The sequence below is a fragment of the Ostrinia nubilalis genome, chromosome 2 (assembly GCF_963855985.1).
Source record: "Ostrinia nubilalis chromosome 2, ilOstNubi1.1, whole genome shotgun sequence".
In the NCBI taxonomy this organism is placed as follows: domain Eukaryota; kingdom Metazoa; phylum Arthropoda; class Insecta; order Lepidoptera; family Crambidae; genus Ostrinia; species Ostrinia nubilalis.
The window spans coordinates 10,736,222-10,754,264 of NC_087089.1; the positions used below are offsets into that span (position 1 = coordinate 10,736,222).

Here is an 18,043-nt window from a genome sequence, read left to right on the forward strand (position 1 = left end):
ATCTAAAACTAATATTTAGTACTGAATTAAATGGTGTTAGTACCGGCAGCGATATTCCATGGCATTGCGATATGGCGCGAGCGTCGCGGATGGGGAGCGACGAGGCGGGCGGCGGCTGGTCGCGCGCGGGCGGGGCGGGCGGGAGGGGAGGGGGCGCCACGCATATCGAGTGGCGGTGAGCTCTCAGCCAGACGCTCTGAGGCGTTTTAAAAACCGTAGACTCATCTAGCTCGTCTACCTCGGGCCCTTTCAGCGGGGTCGTCATTTCCGTGCTGTCCACCGTGTCCACTTGCACGGGTGAAATATCCAAGTTCATCTCGTCTAGCTCCCTCTTTGGTGTAGATACGTTCCTGAAATCGGGTGGCAAATGGCAGGCGTCGACTTCGACTGTGTTTCTGTCGGACCTCTTTTCGTATTTCTTCTTCCTTTCGCTTCTGAAGGAAGCGGTAAATGACTTCACACTCCTGCGTAGTTTGGATGCGGATTTGACAGTTTTGGAACTTCGTATTGAAGCGAAAGAAATATCAAAAAATCCTGATTGTTTACTGGTATTTATTGAACAGATTGAGGTATTGTCGTCTTCCCTGATAGGCGAGGATGTAGAAGCGATATATTCCCCGGCCGGATCGGTCGGTTTTACACTCTCTGGGCTCACCGGTTCAACGGTTATATCGCCCGTAGTTTTCGATACAGAATCTTTCTTGGTTCTTTTGAAAATAGTAGGCCTATTCTTAAACTTGAAGGAATCTTTAATTTTTAATCTTTTTATCGACTTCCAATTGCTCTCTTCGCCTTTGTCTGGAGAGAGATTAGCGTCCACGGAGCTGACATGGAAATTAGAGTCAGTAGAATTTCGACTCCTCTTCTTTCCTGACGAAATTGTGGTGGTCGACTGCTGTAACTCCTTGTTAGTAACCGAGTTCGGTTGTAATAAATCATCTTTAGCATCTAAGTCACATAAACTTTTAGTCAGGGAAGAATGGAGAGATCCCGCCTCCGTTAAACAATCTACTAAATTAAATACGTTTATAGATTTATTTCTAAATACTTCTCGTTTATCCTTAACATTTAGTTTATTAGTGTCGTGAGCTAGTTGAGACATATCTTTGTTTTCTTTGCCAGGAGATTTATATTTTCTTAACTCAACATGTTCGACGTTTGAGGGGCTTTTGCTGTCGTTGTTTGAACACATATCATCAAAGAAAGACTTTCCTACATACATAATACTGCTATCGAGCTGGTCTTTGCCAGCTAATTGTTTTTCTCTAATACTGTTTCTTGCGAGTTGTATTCGTTTTTCCCTTTGGTCGTGAGCTTGGTCGTCTACAGCGTCGGCGCTTTGCACGTTAGGGCTGTTGCGTCGGCCCGAGAGCCTGGCGGACAGCCTGCGATAGAGCGAGCTCTTGGGAGTGGACTGAGAGCGATTGGGAGTGGCACGGGAGGGCTTTGCGGAGGAGTTAGGTGTGTTCGGGTGAGGTGACAGGATAAGCGAACGACCGAAAGTCTCCCCATTGGCCATTACCTGAAACATGTGTGAAACACACCACGCAATGATGTAATGAAGCCATTCCGATACAAACATGCACGACGGTATTTATCGTGACATAGGCAGTTAAACACAGAGAAAGCAATAGACAAGAGCAAAGACTGTTTGTAGCATCTGATTCTATTTTTAATAGTCAGCAGTTTTCAAGTAACGTTTTCAGTAGCGAAGATTGTTCAAGATGTGAGTACTCCGCGGACGGTTCGGAAATGTCTGTGTATCCACAACACTCCGTCGAAAGTTTTGTGCAGACACAAGCATTATAAACATAGACTAACAAAACAAACACTTTTGTGATGTTATATTTTTTTATGCACGTGAAATGAGTGTTTAAGCAAAATGAGTAGGTGCATATCTACATAGATGACATCATATACAATTTAACAAAACATTGAAAGGTGAATTGTGATAAAACAAACAAAACAATGGGTCGACTTAACGCCGTGCGGTCAGGGACGTGGTAGGGAGACGGAGTCAGCACCCTCAAGTGTTTTCGTACCGTAAAATAAATGTATAATAATACAGTGTGAGTCACGTTAAAGTGTACATATCAAAACAGATGAAACTAGACCTATTTTTATCGACAAAAAAGAGGTCAAAAAATTTTTGAGATTTTTTTTTAATTTTTTATAGAATTTTTTTTCTTCCAATTACCTATTGTAAAAAAAACATAATAACTTTTAAACTAAGCGGTATATCTTGATACAATAAAAACAGTAACAATGCTAAATAACAGGCAATACTAAAAAAATATACAAAAATGGCATAAAATACACAAAAAAGGCCAACAAATAATAAAAAAATATACTTTTTGAAAAAAATCCGCTTAAAAATTCGTGTTTTTTTTGGTTATTTGATAAATTTCTCCAAAAAATGCCCCTATAACTGGTAGTTTTTATTACTTTGTATTATTCTATATCATATTACCTTCGTAAAACGCAAAATCGCATGTCTCTACCCCTATCACAACGTTTGCAATGATCGTTTGAACTAAGCTTCTCCGGGCGCGCCATTCAACGCTTCGTTAACAACAAAACTGAAAATGGCTCTAGATTTGTAATTTTGATAAAAACAAGTTAGATTTCAAATAAAAACAAAAGATTTCGAAGTAAAATAAGCATTTTAGTTAAAATTAAAATTGTCTCTACCTGTAGCGGATAATAATGTTGTGGCAGGCCTTTGTTCAAACGATCATAGCAAATGTTGTGATAGGGATAGAGACATGCGATTTTTGGTTTTACAAAGATAATACGATAGAAAATAATACAAAGTAACAAAAACCACCGGTTAAAGGGGCATTTTTTTGAGAAATTTATAAAATAACCAAAAAAACACGAATTTTTAAGCAGATTTTTTTCAAAAAGTATCATTTTTTATTATTTGTTGGCATTTTTTGTGTATTTTATGTATTTTTTTAGTATCGCCTGTTATTTAGCATTATTACTGTTTTTATTTTATCAGGATATACCGCTTAGTTTTAAAGTTATTACGTTTTCTTTACAATAAGTAATTTGAAGAAAAAAAATTCTATAAAAAATAAAAAAAAAATAAAAAAAAATTTTTGAACTCCTTTTTGTCGATAAAAATAGGTTTAGTTTCATCTATTTTCATATGTACACTTTAACGTGACTCACACTGTATATTCTACAACTTATATGAATGTTTGTTCAACAAAATTGCGGTTACAATTCAGAATATTAAAACGCAAATGTTTGCTTATGTAATCGCTAGGTTGTGGCATTGAGCCGCAATGAAGTAATAATGTTTGTAGGTAAACTGTTAAACAAACAATGGCTGACATTGAAGATCGAATCCTAAATAGTGCAGTCATCGGAAGAAGGTAGGAGGTGTAATATAAAACTTGTCGTCGTACCGAAATAATGAGCAACTAGCTAATTTATATTGTCTACTATGTAACTAACTAAAGAGTGATTTGTGATCCCAAGGTGCTACGTGCATGCTGACTTCATAAGGCTAAAATTAGTACTAATGTGGCATAAAGTATATAAATAATCAGGTATGCAAAGTATTCGGGGGTAAATGTTCTGCAATTAAAATAAAGTGCGTAGTGTTTGTGTTCTTTGCCTTGGTTGGTAGAAGTTTTAAATTTTACAGTGGTCGTGTGGTGTAGTAGTAGAAAGAAGTACTCACGACGTGCGTGCAATCGGGATCGTCGAGCGGACAGGTGCTGCCGCCATTGCTGGCCAGGACCTCGGCCATATGCTGCGTCTCATCCTCGGGGAAGCCCACGAAGCACACGCGAGCGCCGGCGAACACTTTTAGCTTATGCTCTTTCTGCAAGAAAAGGGGCTTTGTCATAATCATTCTCACACATTTATCTACTTATTAACTATACAAATATTTCGAAGGCATTTCAAATCATATCCTAAAATTATCCCTTTAAGAAGACGCTAGAATCTTATTAGATTTTAGTTTTATTTTTTAGATAACGACTTCACTTTATCAGTATGTCTCAGTTTGATTAGGATACCGCGATTTGAACTCAACTGATTATTATCTGACGACCAAGATAAATTCGTTGCCAACTCATAGTTTTTACTACCATAAAGCTTCAACCACACCAACGCGTGCGGATCGCCATCGCCGGCGCGATCATAGGGAAATGACAAGACGTCGCGTCTGTCTGACTGTCATGGGTCGCGCGACCTTGGTGTGGTCGAAGCATAAGTAAGAAGAGTACTTACAATAATATCATCATCTGTGGCAGAGCATGCGGGGTCGTCTCGGCGCTGCCAGCAAGCGTCGACCCACGAGCTGGCCAGCACCGGTAGCCCGAAACCGGACGCGTACCGGTATTTCTCACCGGTAGCCGCCGCCGCTATAAGGTGCGTCACTTTACTCGACATGTCCTTTCGGATCGAGCCGCCCATGTAGTGTATTAGGTTTATCAGGTACGTCTGGAAAGGATAACCTTGTATTTATACTAGTACTAGACATTGACCGTGTCTTTCCTAGTGAATTTAAATTCTTCCAAACAGTAACTGATGCGCATTTCTTAAGAACACATCCATCACGCGTAAATGTGATTTTTGAAACCCACATGAAAAGAACCACGGACTAAGGCGATGTAAGAAAAGGGTAAGTTTAATTGAAGGTCAAATTCCTTTTCAGGAATATAATTTATGAATGCATTTGTTTAATCTACCATAACTAATAAAATTCAACGCTTTACTGTTTTTATTTAAAGTTTCGTCAAGCAAGACTACCTAATACTAACGAATTTAAAATAACACAAGGAATTTTTAAATACTTAACATCGATATGCTATATGTTTAAGGTTAATAGACGTAATCGCCTTGGTTGAAAAGGAACAAAAGAAATACGTAGTTTCAGTATTGTGGCGGACTAATCGGTAAAAAAGAAAACTTTATGATGTATTCGCAAATTCGTAAAAGGCTGTACAAAAACTTAAGACACATATCTTGTGTGGTAAAACAAGCTACCAACCAGTGAATATTTCTTTGAAATCAGCCACTCTGCGCCACTTTTTATGCCGAGTTGCTTCTACTTGACACCATACACTATCTTTTCCCTGTGATGGTCAGCCGTATCGGTAACTAAAAGTGTCTACGTTTGCGTAGCCCCTAAAATTCCCTATTCCGTATGCCAGTGGCCAAAGCTATACAGCATTACCACGTGTGGTCTGAACAATGTAGAATCGTAGGATTCTCGTAAGTGTCTGAAAACGTGTGGTACTTACAAGCTCATCCTTCTTCCGGAATCCGGAGAAGCATATGACGGCGCCGCGCATGGCGAAGGAGTAGAGAGGGCGCGCGTTGGTGGGCGGCGGCTCGTCGCGTTCGGCCAACTGCAGCACCGCCGTCGGGCCCAGCACCCTGCAACAAAAGGACAGTTGCAGTTAGCATACCTAAACTAACTAACTAACCACTTATGAAGTCAGTCATGAGCAGTCTGCCCATCATATCTTGTGGGAGTGTGATCTTTGGAAACATGAACGTGACATAATGCCTAATTTAATACAACATACATATCTGTTTCTGTAATTTATTATAACGATCTTGTCGCAACAAAGAAACATTTCCGTGCTTTTAAGCTATTTTGTGAAAAATAGTATTGGCAGGTAGCTCATAAGATAGGTCCCCCGTGGTGCATATCTTTTCTTACAGGTTGCTAAACCTTTGTTTGTCACCTGTCGAACCTTAACTTCAAATTCCTCCTATGTTCTTCTGATTTATTTCGTTGCGGGTCCAATGACAGTTTAACTTTCCCCCGGGACAAACTTGACCTTTACTGGTTGGGTTTTTATTGGCGGTCAAGCTGTAGATCCTGGCTTCACAGGAGTTGCAGTGGTGGGAACGAGAGGTGGGAATAGTCCCGATACCTAAACTAAATTTTGTTCGTGTCAATTGAGTTCGCGACCTGATGACGCCATATTCCCCATTGCCATACAAACTCTATGGGAGTGTCGTGTTTTGAGAACTCATTAAATTATGGCAATTGACTAGGGAGTCCACTACGCAATTGAGTTGGTGGTAAAGAGTACCGTCATAACAGTTTTTTTTCCACAATAAATGATAGGAAAGCCGAGTAGCCGAAAGCAGAACATTTAAGGACAAAGGCCTCCTAAGGATGTTTACAGCGACCTGTTCTGCGCTCCATGCATACTTCACCAGTAGACCTAAGATGCGCGCCGTGATAACTTTTATCGACGTCAAAATGTATGAAGAAAATCGATAAAATGGCGTGATAAACGCTTATCACGGCGCGCATCCTAGGCCTACAGATCGCCGGTATAACGGGTGGGGGAGGCTTGCATTACGTCTTTCCGTGGTGATGTTGTGGTTATGCTATAACAAATATAGGAAAATTGTCATCCACTGATGGATAATATTATACCATCCTTTCTGACCTAGGCTGTCCTACGACCACTGTATCATACAGGCAAAGTTTCTGTTCGCTCAAGAAAAAAACTGTACCTCTCGTGAAACAGCATTATCGTTCGTTAAAAGATACAGTACAAATCTTCTGTCATTCTACGGCTTACTTGGTTACTTATACATATTACTTCATATCATTTACATTTAATTCGTGATGTTCCCGTACTACTAAAAGAATACCTATTACATTGTAGTTTGTTCATTCATATTTCCACCAATGAAAACACATATTTCCATCGTAACATGTTCGTTGAAAAATAGATAAGAAGTGCGTATTGAATAAGCACGGTTGTTTTGTTTGAAGCGTCTGGTACTAAATCTACAATAAATCATGCATATCGAAAACTTTTTGTGTTTGCCAATGACGAAGTCGGACATATAAAAACATACATGCTTTGAGTATTTATAAGCTGTTGTACAGTCGAAAGCACATCGGAATACACTATTGTATTGCGAAATATCACCTAATACAAGTGTATAAGATGTCCTAGGCTTGATGTGCCAACTTGATCGTACGGACTCCGTACATACGGAACCTTATGTTGAAAAAAGTCTGCTAATTTGAAGGAATTAACATATGGATGGCTAACTCCGAACTCTGATGAAGTCCTTTCCGTAACGTTAGAAAAGAGCAAGGGTTTTAATGGTCTAAAGCTGATGGGGAATGATGGGCAATAACTGAAATACCATTTTCGCTCTTGGAGTACATGTAAAATGAATATACATTTTTGTTTAATAAAATATTATCATCTTTGTATTTGCGATCACTCCCAACTTTTGATTAAATAAATATACATAAACCAGGAAGAAAGGAAACGATTACCGTGTCTTCAATCACAACAGAATAATTTCATAGTTATGATAAAAAACATATGTGGACCAGGAAACATACTCCATTCAAATATAGACGCTTTTCATATGGACATTACTGCTAATAACTAATAGCAAGTCACCTTTTGTTATGCTCTATTGATCATCGATTGATATAACATTACACGTCGTAAACCATAGGTTTAAATGAAGGATATTTATGTTATTTAATTATGACAGGCTGGCAGCTGAGCTACATGATACTCAACATATCAAATTATGCAAAAAAAGGTAGAGACAAAGATGGATTGAAAACGGAACGAAGATCTCTATTACCTTAATATGCAAACGTTGTAAAATTCATTAAACCCGGAAAAAGTTCACTGTTTCCGGTCTAACTCTAATATGGCATATTTTTGGACGGAAGAATAAGTCGACATCTTCACGGTTTGTTTTATTTAATCGCAACGCAAAGGTCATTCTCAAAGAAAGAAGTAATTAATTATTTACATGTTAATGAAAAGTGAGGAAATTAAGGCGAATTTATTGGTTATTAAAAGATAAACGTCGGCGTTTAGCTGTATGGGAGCCAACTGAGTCTGCATAAACGCTTTAACCCAATTTTGCACAATAAAAGCCGTTCATTTGTTTATTCGGAGATGAAAATAAAGGGTAGCGACACGTATTAATAGGGCACACAATTTGTCTCTCATCATCATTAGCCTGCCCTGCTACAATTTGTCTCTACAGGCATGAATTAAACCGCCCATGAATGTGGTGGGCGGCAGAAGTCGTGAATTGTGACGCTTTCGAGTTACAAAGTGCGTTTCATGAGACCGCGCCGAGTCGTCGGCCATCCGCTCGAGATGACGTCACGGGATACCGCATACAAGACCAATCTACGTGTCGTTATAGAAATAGTTGATGAGTTAAATTCGACTTCCATGAAATATGTAAACAATCGTGCCGATTAAATTTAGACGTTTTCATTGAAACCAAAGGACGAATCTAGCGAGTGGTGAGTGACACATTATAAATATCTTTTACTTGTATCAAGCTGGTAACGTGGGTTCGTATCTCACCTGAGATTCAATATATTCTATTCAAATTATCATGTTCTATCTTCTAGCATTATTAAAAAAAATCTGCACGAGCAGATATGTATTCTATTCAACTAATATTTACCGCTACTAAAGTTAACTATAAATTTTGAAAATGTAAGTGTAATTACCTATTTACTATTCATAAAATCAACAATATGTTTCGACTACAACGTGTTTTGTAGTACATATTATGACTCCGACCTTGTTAGTTAGTGTAGCAAATGAATAAATAAATAAACACCTGTTTACATTAACTATACCAGAAAACGATTATAATAGAAATGCCTGTCTATGTACGATACTCGTACTTGGAAGTTTCAAACACTGAATAATTTTAAGTTTTACTTTTTTTACTTACTGTTATGATACATAGTTGGTTAGTTAGTTAGCTACTACAGTAAAGAAAATAATATTATTATCATTTTCTTTCTAGAAATGAAAATGTGGAATATTAAATTAATGCTCTGAACTGGGCACATTTTTACTTAATTTACTTTTTATTTAACAAATAAAAACATACCCTTTTCTAATAGATATCTTCTCTTTTAAATCAAAATAGTAGTAAGCAGGCAATAATAATCAAAGAAAATGATTGATTTCATAAACAACACAGCTAAACGATAAAGAAATAAATAAGTTAAAAGGACATACAGATCGCATTTTATCGGTGGTGAGTCCGGAGTTTTGATCAATGAAAGCAGAGGAACATCTTGAGGAGGCTCCTCCTCCTCAGGCGTAGGTGGTAACCGCGTGGGCCCCATCAGTGCCACATTCAACTCCACTCAGACACTAGTCCGTATCACGCTTCCAATGCACCAGTTCCACTCACTGTTATTTTGCATTATCCTATCTGGTATACTTGACACTACACGCACATTTCACCGCACAGGTGTCGTTAAATCGAGCACACACAGAAAAAAAGTAGTTTGTAAACCGCGGCAATACCGTCAACGTATCGGTACGTTTATCGCGGGAGCGCAAACAAAGGCACAGGCGGCATGCGCGTTATGCGTTTCACGTTAGATTGAAAAACAGTCGCGAGGAATGTGAGGCCGAAAATAGCGAGGAGCGTCGCGCGGCCGCAAGGGCGACCCTCGCGGTACGGCGGCGTCGCGCGGCGCCCGCGCCCGCCTCGCGCTCCCTCAACGTACACACGCCTTTATTTACAGCCTTCCATGAAATACACTCACCCAACGACCGCTTTATGAGTGGAATCGTCCCGTGTGTATAAACAACCCCGAGTTAATTTCAGGGTGAGGTAACGACCATGTTTTACAGCTTTTATGTGCCCGCGCGTAAGGCTATATTCACATACGACCAGGTGGAAGAGGCTTACTTTGATGAAAATATCCATCAGTCTAGTTTCAGTAGTACAACATGCGTACAAAGATACTGAAATGTGTATAATGAAATAATGCAAATATTTCAATGAACACATGACCACGTGCTTAGTGCGCTATAGTGATACAGTTGTGTTACAACGTTCTTGAAGATGATATTGTAATAGATTCGCAGAAATACAGAAAAAACATTTCTGTCAAAAGGAATTTCCTCTGAACCATTATTTTGATGCGTTATGTTGTTATTTTTGCAAATAACTGTGAGTCAGAGATCCTCGGAAGAGTGATAAGATGCTTGCCCAAAGTTTAATTTTCAGAAAAGTAAACATGCGCCAGCCAGGGGATGCGCGCAACAATAAACAATTAAATCTCATCAACACTGTTCAACCAATATAACGTACCAAATGCAGTACTTCAAACGGAACGTATCAGAATGTCTGCCCAAGCATTGCTGGTATGATAAATTATTATCCAGGCGCCTGAATTATACACACTATACTTACGTTCTCGTAAATAATAAACGCAAATGAATACAGTCAACGATAAGAAGCATCTGAATCGGCGCTCGTAAATCACATTATGAACATCATGACTAGTTTCAATTATTTAGACTCAATAGCATATCGAATACGGAGAAAAACATAACTGGAAATATGTTTAGGATAAACAAGCGGAGACAATACTCAAATTACGTGACAAACAGTAATAAAGAAAACAGGTGAACTCATTAGAAACAGGGGTGGAAGCGATTGCTAGGGGTAATTTTGGCCTATTATTAGGCAAGGAAACATGCACGCGACAGGCAGCCACTATTGTGGACGGAGGCGGTCTTTTATAGAGCTCGTAAATCGCCAGTAAGCCGAGCCAGCAAGCACGACGCTGGCGATGGCGCGGACATTCCAAAGGGGACGCTCGCAGCGAATTCGTCAAGCTGTTCAGTTGCTCGTCAGACATCTGACTCACGCACGCATCATACAACACAACCCACGATTTTCACCGATACGAAGGAAGTTCACCTGTCTCTATTTAAATTTCCTTCGCTTTCCTAATTTATTGATTTTTAGTTCAGAAAGATCACCATCGATAAAATCCCGAACGAGTCCATCAATCATCATAGTAATCAACGGCCAAGTGCGAACTACACCCACCCACGTGTGTTCCGTTTTCACAATTTCAAGTCAGTTTATACGTCAGTTTTGCGCTAACTTCCAAACGAACTTCATTATCAAATGTTACATCTTAATGAGCACCATAATAGAATGGATGGACGTCATGAGTGGCGTACTGAAGCAGCTATGTATAGCAGGCTAGCGCTGTAGGAAAGTAAGACAAAAAGGCGTCGAAGGCGTAAGCGCGAAACAAAGCATCCGTCACACTCGGTACAGTCTCGTAAGCCGCCGCGCACCGAGCCAAAATAAATGTCAATAACAATCCCTCTCATTAACGCTACTGTTTTTACAATTATTGACAAACCAAATTCAGCTTCTCTATTATGTTTTTCAGTATAGTGTGTATAATTGACGTATGACTTCTACAATTTAACAATTTTAGAATCTTTAATTCTTTAATCATTGGAAGTAACAACAGAAAAGTGCTGGTCTAATACTTTATGTATGTCTAAAAGTAGTTACAACAAACAGAGCATAATCATCATCATTTCTCTAGATCGTCTTTAGTGTGTACTTCCATTTCCATTTATCGCTAATTACAATTTACCAATAAGAAGTAGAACAATAGAATTATAATTCCGTTGATTGTGTGACGAACACGTCATGTAGATTTCTATAATAATGGTATAAGGTTAATAAAACGGACGATTGTGATTTCGTTCATCATACACACATGCATTGACTGTGGCATCATTTTGTGTTACGATAAATTTTACAATAAACATATGGGCGATTCTCTGTAAGCTCGTAATCGGGTGTCCCGGCCGATTTTTTCAAAAAGCAATTAAAATATTTAAAAAAAACACACTCGTAATGAAACTTTAACCCCAAAACTTTACGGGCCCTTTGTTTTTAGAACCATAACTATTTTTAGTTTTTTTCTAGACTCGATTGAAGCCCGAAAAATACAGTCCCCTGGCTGTCCCCATCACTGCATTTCCGCCTAGAAATGAGATTTACGAAGAAGATACTGAAACTACATACATCTGGCAGCTCATAGCATAAAGAATAATAATGAAATTATATTATTTTCGTAAAACAAGCTCTCATTACCAATTTCATTTATTTAGTAAACTCCTGTAAACTTTGTCCCCAGAATTTTAATACAGTCCCCTGCCAAAAATTTAAATTCATAATATAAAAAAACTATAATAGCTACGATGTTTTTTTTGAGTGAAATGAAATGCAATTGCTATAAAATAGGCAACCTTGCCGAATGCGGCGTTGAGATGCCTATTTTTTTAGTGTCAGAGCGTCATTTGTGAGGTGAACACGCGCTTGATTTGCCACCACACACAGTCCTCTGGTAAGTCATAATATGCATATTAATTACTTAATAATCTCTAAATAAAGTATAAATTGATATAATATTTATGTCTCAATTGATCGGTAGATTCTTAAAACACTATTTAACATCATTTTCGTAAATATTGTGAAATCTAGCCGAAATACACAGTCCCCTGGCAACAGTCCTCTGCCTGAAATTGCACAAATATGTGCATCAGGTCGCAAGTATTCATCCCTGGTCCATCCTCGGCTTTCCAAATAAATATAAAACACTAACAATGAGGCAGCAAGGTTCTGGAGTAGAGGCCATGTACCGGAAAACGCTGCGAGAGACAAGCGACACCGAGCCACCTTGTGGGTGGACCGACGACCTCATAAAGGTAGCAGGAAGGCGTTGGATGCAGGCCGCTCTACCAACTGTGCGATGTGGAAGTCATTGGGGGAGGGCGGGAGGCCTATGTTCAGCAGTGGACGTCCAGTGCTGAAATGATGTTATGACTAACAATGAAAAGTGTCAGCTGCTTTTGCAACAGTGTTTCTTGTGACCATTATAACGGAAAATCTTTAATCTGCTGAACCTGAATTTTCCAAAAATTCCGCTCAAAGATTTGATGATGAAATAGCAGGAACCGGTGGTACTCGGAATTCAGTGCCTCAGAGGTTAAGGTTAATTTTTGATATGAATGTTTATTAAGGAAAGTTGTTATTTCTGTAAATTTATTATAAAGACATTTTGTTTACTATTGATTTGCTATAAAATAATAAATAATTGATCAATTTAAAATGACTTTTTCTTAAAGTATAACAGTCCTCTGTCTCAATTAACAGTCCCCTGTCATGATTTCTTGGAAAATCGCTAATAACTCGGAAAATATTAATAATTTCAGTGGGACTCCTTATCTAACTAAAATAATAGTCAATTTTCTTTGAAATGGATCACGGTTTTTTGGAAAATGTTAAAAATAATTGCCAGGACAGCATTTGTATGGGACCTGTACGAGCTAACAGAGAAATGCCCATATACTACATACTACGATGTGCTGGTGAGGTGACTCTACATAGTTTTTAATTCGAGTCTCATTTTTGATTCATTAACAAAACACCAAAGATATATTTTGGCCAATAAGAACCCTAGAAGAGACAGGTGTAATTGAAATTTTAGACTAGAACTAGGATAGACTAGACCTAGACTGCATGAACTGCATCCCACTTAACACCAGGTGCGATTGTGGTCAAATACATGCCTTGTTATGCATAACAAAAAAAAACTGGTCTACGTGGCCGTGGCACATATCAGAATAGAAAAACGTTAGAGCGACAGAGGAACTAACCTGTATTTGGCTCTATGTGCTGCGTCGAAGAGTTCTCCGTCGAAGGGGTTGGTGACGAGGTAGGAGGGTGGCGCTGGCGGCGGCAGCGGCGGCGGCAGCGCCTCCGGCCTCGGCGCGGCCGCCACCGCGCCCAGCCGCTCGCACGCGGCGCGCACCCGCTCGCACTCCATGCACGACTCATTCATGTACACCACCGGCGTCGCCGAGCCTGCTGGCAAAGTAACCTGTCAGTGACACCGTGACCGCGCTCACCGCCCTCTCAAAAGATAACAATATTTACAGTTTTAGTGACAACAATCTTGGTCTAAATCAAAACAATACGCGGGTTAGCTCTCTAGCTAAGATACAATATTTAAACTGTTAATAGAGGATGGTTGTTGCTGTGTCGACGCACATGGAATGACGTAGGCACTTGATGAATTGTTGTATGTACAGTCACAATCTTACAATGGCCAGAACTAAATATTGCTCGATGCGAATTCCAAAGAAGGAATTTAACGTCTTATTAAGTAAGGAAGTCGTTCGTGCGCCAAATACACGGTTTAACTGATTACGACAATTTGCGTTGAAAAGAAACAGACTCTGATTTCCACGGTAAACCTTCTTTGATCCTTTTGGTATTTGACTCAGCAAACAAATAGAGCGCGTGCTCTGAATGTAATGAGGCGAAGCTTAACTTGGGAATAATTTACTTAAAAGGTAATTTAGTAAAAGTAAAATATAATATAGCAACAGTTAACAAAATGGTAACATATATAAGAAATATGAGCGTCGTGGTATCGTAACGTAACTAACCACATTGCATACAGAAGTTTTTTTTTTCATAATTCCTTTTCTATTAGAGGAACATCTTATAAATCGCAGTTGGGATTATTTATCATTATTAAGTATCAATGTCATGAAGCTAATCAATAATATTTACTAACGCAACCACTTTACAGATACCGCCTGAAGTAGGTATCTAGCACAGTGTCAAACAGATAGGAGGTGACTAGGTACTTGAGATAAGACTGAAAAATACTCCAATGATTACAATTAAGTGTCTGTGTGTGTAACCTTGCCTACTACGCCTCGTCGACAGCGAGATGCATTATCTGTTCTGTTAATTAGAGAAAGCTATTCGTATACGGTATGGTTACATTTTAAAATCTCTCAAGACCAACAAATAGTACATTAGCCATGTTTCGTAATAAAAAGAAGCATTTAGGAAACTGACTTTCTATGAAAATTACAACATCAGTTTTAACGAAACAATAAAAAAAAATTACGAATAAACGCTGATGACAGCGTGACACCATCCCTATTTAACAAAAAATCCCTGAAAAATCCACGGGCTTTATTAATCTACGGCAATATCCTATTTAATAAATGGATATGACTGGAGGTGGGTTTGCAATGCAATTGGGCAATATTTAGTTTGAAACAGGTATGTCACATTTGAAACATTGCGCTTCTTCTGATGCAGTACCCGAGTCTGGCAACGAAAAGGGGATAATATTATTATTTCAAATGTCCGGAACCACAAACAAACAAGGCAAAAATAGGTAATAAAATTACGTTCGATAAAACATGTGTTTGCTCAACGTGCCCTCGTAAACTGACGTGGACGATCAGTCGAATTTGAAACGTATATCTGTATGACCTTTTGGGATGCTTCTCACGTTAATGGTTCAGCTTCAGGGTCGGTGAGTCACGCTTGCGACATAGGGAACACCCGGCTCTCTTGGCATCTGACACTACCCTCGAAGAAGTTTCAACTATGTCTAATTTTGACGTCAAATGAATTAATGCAATACTATGAGAAACTATTATATTGCATTTATTCGTTAAAAAATTGGTGGTTTTAGCTCACAAATATTCGGTAAGTAGGGAAAACTTCATTAGTCTATGAAAACAATTGGACTAAAACCATGCTAATCTTTATGTATGAAGACAACGTGTCTTTCTTTTTTTTTAAATAAGTATGCATTTGTTTTATCTTGCATATTAATAAGTTAAAGTTACGCTTGGTTGACGGCGAATTTCGCACACTTTTACAACAGGCATAGTCATAGTATTAACATAGCGACGTGCAAAGCGCGTAACTAATAATAGCGTAGATCAATGATAATAATCCTTATGCTATGATAAACATTTTGTAAAATGTACATGATTCACTTGAAATGGTTTTGATCAATCAACTGAATATGAAATAAGGTTCTGTCGATGATCATGAAACACGCCATGCTGCAACCCATTCGCACTCACATCCTCCAGCGAGGTATGACCGCAGTTGCTCTACCAACGCTAGCATAGTTGGCGTGCGTGCCCTGTACCACGCTTTACGCCATCTGCAAAAGCAGCAATTTTCAAACAACAAAAGGAGATTGCCTAAAAATAGGTCCAGCACTGTCCCGAAGTCTCAAAAGATAAAAAACTTAATTTTTACTCATGCGATTAAAAATTACGTCTTCGTATTTTACTTGATCCATCATGCTCTAAGTTTTGCAAGCTTAAAATGTGAAGATTCGATACAAAAAGTCACGGGATTTCTGCCAGAATGGGGTAGCATCATTAGTTAGACAAACGGCTTATAATATTCCACACTAGTAGCAAACGCTGAAATCCTTTAGATTTAGGATGACATATTCCCGAAATGGAAAATGGTTTGGAATTTACGAGAAAACGAAGAGGTTGTTCAAGAGTGACAGTCCCGTAAAACGTCGAGGAAGTCCTACGAGAACGAATAGTAACTATGTTCAGCAAAAGCTTTTGTATTAAAACAGAATTGGTGTAGAAAGAAAATCTTATTTCTCTATGCTGCAGTTCTTCCAAGAGAAAAACACACGTTTTGACATCAGTTACATCGTTGTGACTGATGCACAAGTCGTACCCGCCATAAAAATAGGCAGGCGTTAATAAGCAAAATAGAACTCTCAAATACTCTCATGAAATGGGCTCGACGAATCTTCCCAGCAACGCAATTTTTGTATTCTAGGCTTTTCATCTTATTTGGATGTGATAGATAGACCAGAAAATAAGAATATCGTGTTTTTTAATAGCCGACAGATGTGCTGAACATTTTTATAACTTTCGAAAAAGTTTGGGTGGAACGTGTTTTCGTCATACACGTATAATGAAGATCTGAATCGCCTAGAAGGTAAATATGAGGAAGTTAAACTCAACGTTTCTTTCCTCAATCCTTGAGAAGAACAAAAATCAGTGGTAAAGATGGATAGCTGATTAGATAGCGGTTTAGATTAGCAAGATTATGATAGGAGATAATGGATAGAGCAATAGATAACGTATTACGTAAAACCAAATGGTCACGGGGAGCCACGGTCGACTTGACTAGAGAAAGGTGGCAATAAGTTGTATGATATGCAGACTGCTGTGTAAATATGAAGCCTTCTTGTTTTGCAGGTGTCAGTAAGTCTGGCCTGTAGGCCTAAGATGCGCGCATCGACAATGACATGATATGATAAGACAATTTTCGATCACGTAGATAATTTTATCATTTTCCCTAACATGGGACCATCGATAGAAAAGTCTATCGACCGCTATCGCGTGATAACCGAATTGTTGCCATATTAAAAAAAAATTACGTTATTATGTTGGCCAACCTTGAAATATTTTAGCTCATTCGTTCAATCTCGTTCATTTCTGCTACTAATTCGGCTAAAAACACATCATAAAGCAGTGAGAACGTCATTAAAAAAAAGTTATGTCAATTTTGTTGACATTACACGACTGCTTGTTGTATTTGTTTGTGTTTTTAAAATTGTATTTTTATGTTTCCAGTCTTATTTTTAATATTTCTAAAGTACGGAAAATATCAAACGAAGAGATAACCAAGTTAAAGAAAAACAATGAAGAATTCCTAATCATACCGATAGTATTAAAGAATGAAGTCTTCAAAATTAACAGAATAACCGAACTCCACTACCTACCCCATAATGCGAGGTTTACAGTAATTATTCAACTTACATGAAGCAGTCAGAAAGTTTATTGAGATTTGAGAAATAAAGTTACACTCATAAGTAGCAAAGTAAGTACCAAAGTCTAAAATATTAGCTATACTCCGCAGATCTTGATTTTCATAAGTAACAGCACCGGAGAAAAGGAAAAATATCTTTATTCCTACAAATAAGCTTTCACCTTCTTTCCTATATTTATTTCACATAGTTCTTTCACCGTGTAATAATACTGTGATCAATATTTTGTATGTAAACTTAAAATACAAATAGGATTAAGTAAATGTTTCTATTTATGAACTGTTTATGTAATTGTAATATTTATAATTGTGTTTAAATAATATTCTTTCTTTTTTCAGACAGTGGATGAAGAAGTGTGGGATTATGAGTGATTATTTCATTCTAAAGCAGACATAAGCAAGTCTCGCTCACTGTCATGAAAATTCACAATAACAATCAGCAAAAAACTTCAAGGAGCTAGGCTAGGCTAACCAATTCATGGAATTCTGTTAGTGTTTGAAATTATCAATAGCTATTGTAAAACAAAAGTTTTCCAAATAAAGATTTTGTAAATAATGGTTGAATTAT

General features: G+C 38.2%; 1 protein-coding gene and 1 long non-coding RNA gene across 7 annotated transcripts in view; one reads left to right on the top strand and one right to left on the bottom strand.

The window, feature by feature from the left end:
* Nucleotides 1-18,043, bottom strand: part of LOC135083065 (protein ECT2) — a 34,187-nt gene that overhangs the window by 11,836 nt on the left and 4,308 nt on the right. For 3 of the 6 annotated variants that reach the window (XM_063977860.1, XM_063977846.1, XM_063977832.1), the window contains exons 2-5: nucleotides 13,503-13,713; nucleotides 5,265-5,400; nucleotides 4,249-4,461; nucleotides 3,695-3,838 (exon numbers count right to left, since the gene is read on the bottom strand). In XM_063977860.1, the coding sequence (XP_063833930.1) occupies nucleotides 3,695-3,838; nucleotides 4,249-4,461; nucleotides 5,265-5,400; nucleotides 13,503-13,713 (704 nt within the window). Of the gene's footprint in view, nucleotides 1-3,694; nucleotides 3,839-4,248; nucleotides 4,462-5,264; nucleotides 5,401-9,026; nucleotides 9,400-13,502; nucleotides 13,714-15,749; nucleotides 15,833-18,043 lie in introns of those variants that run through there. The other 3 variants (XM_063977853.1, XM_063977839.1, XM_063977867.1) reach the window with 3 other exon arrangements.
* On the top strand, nucleotides 17,246-18,031 carry LOC135086556 (uncharacterized). Its single transcript, XR_010260523.1, has 2 exons — nucleotides 17,246-17,529; nucleotides 17,815-18,031. It is a non-coding gene; the product is annotated as an uncharacterized LOC135086556 (long non-coding RNA).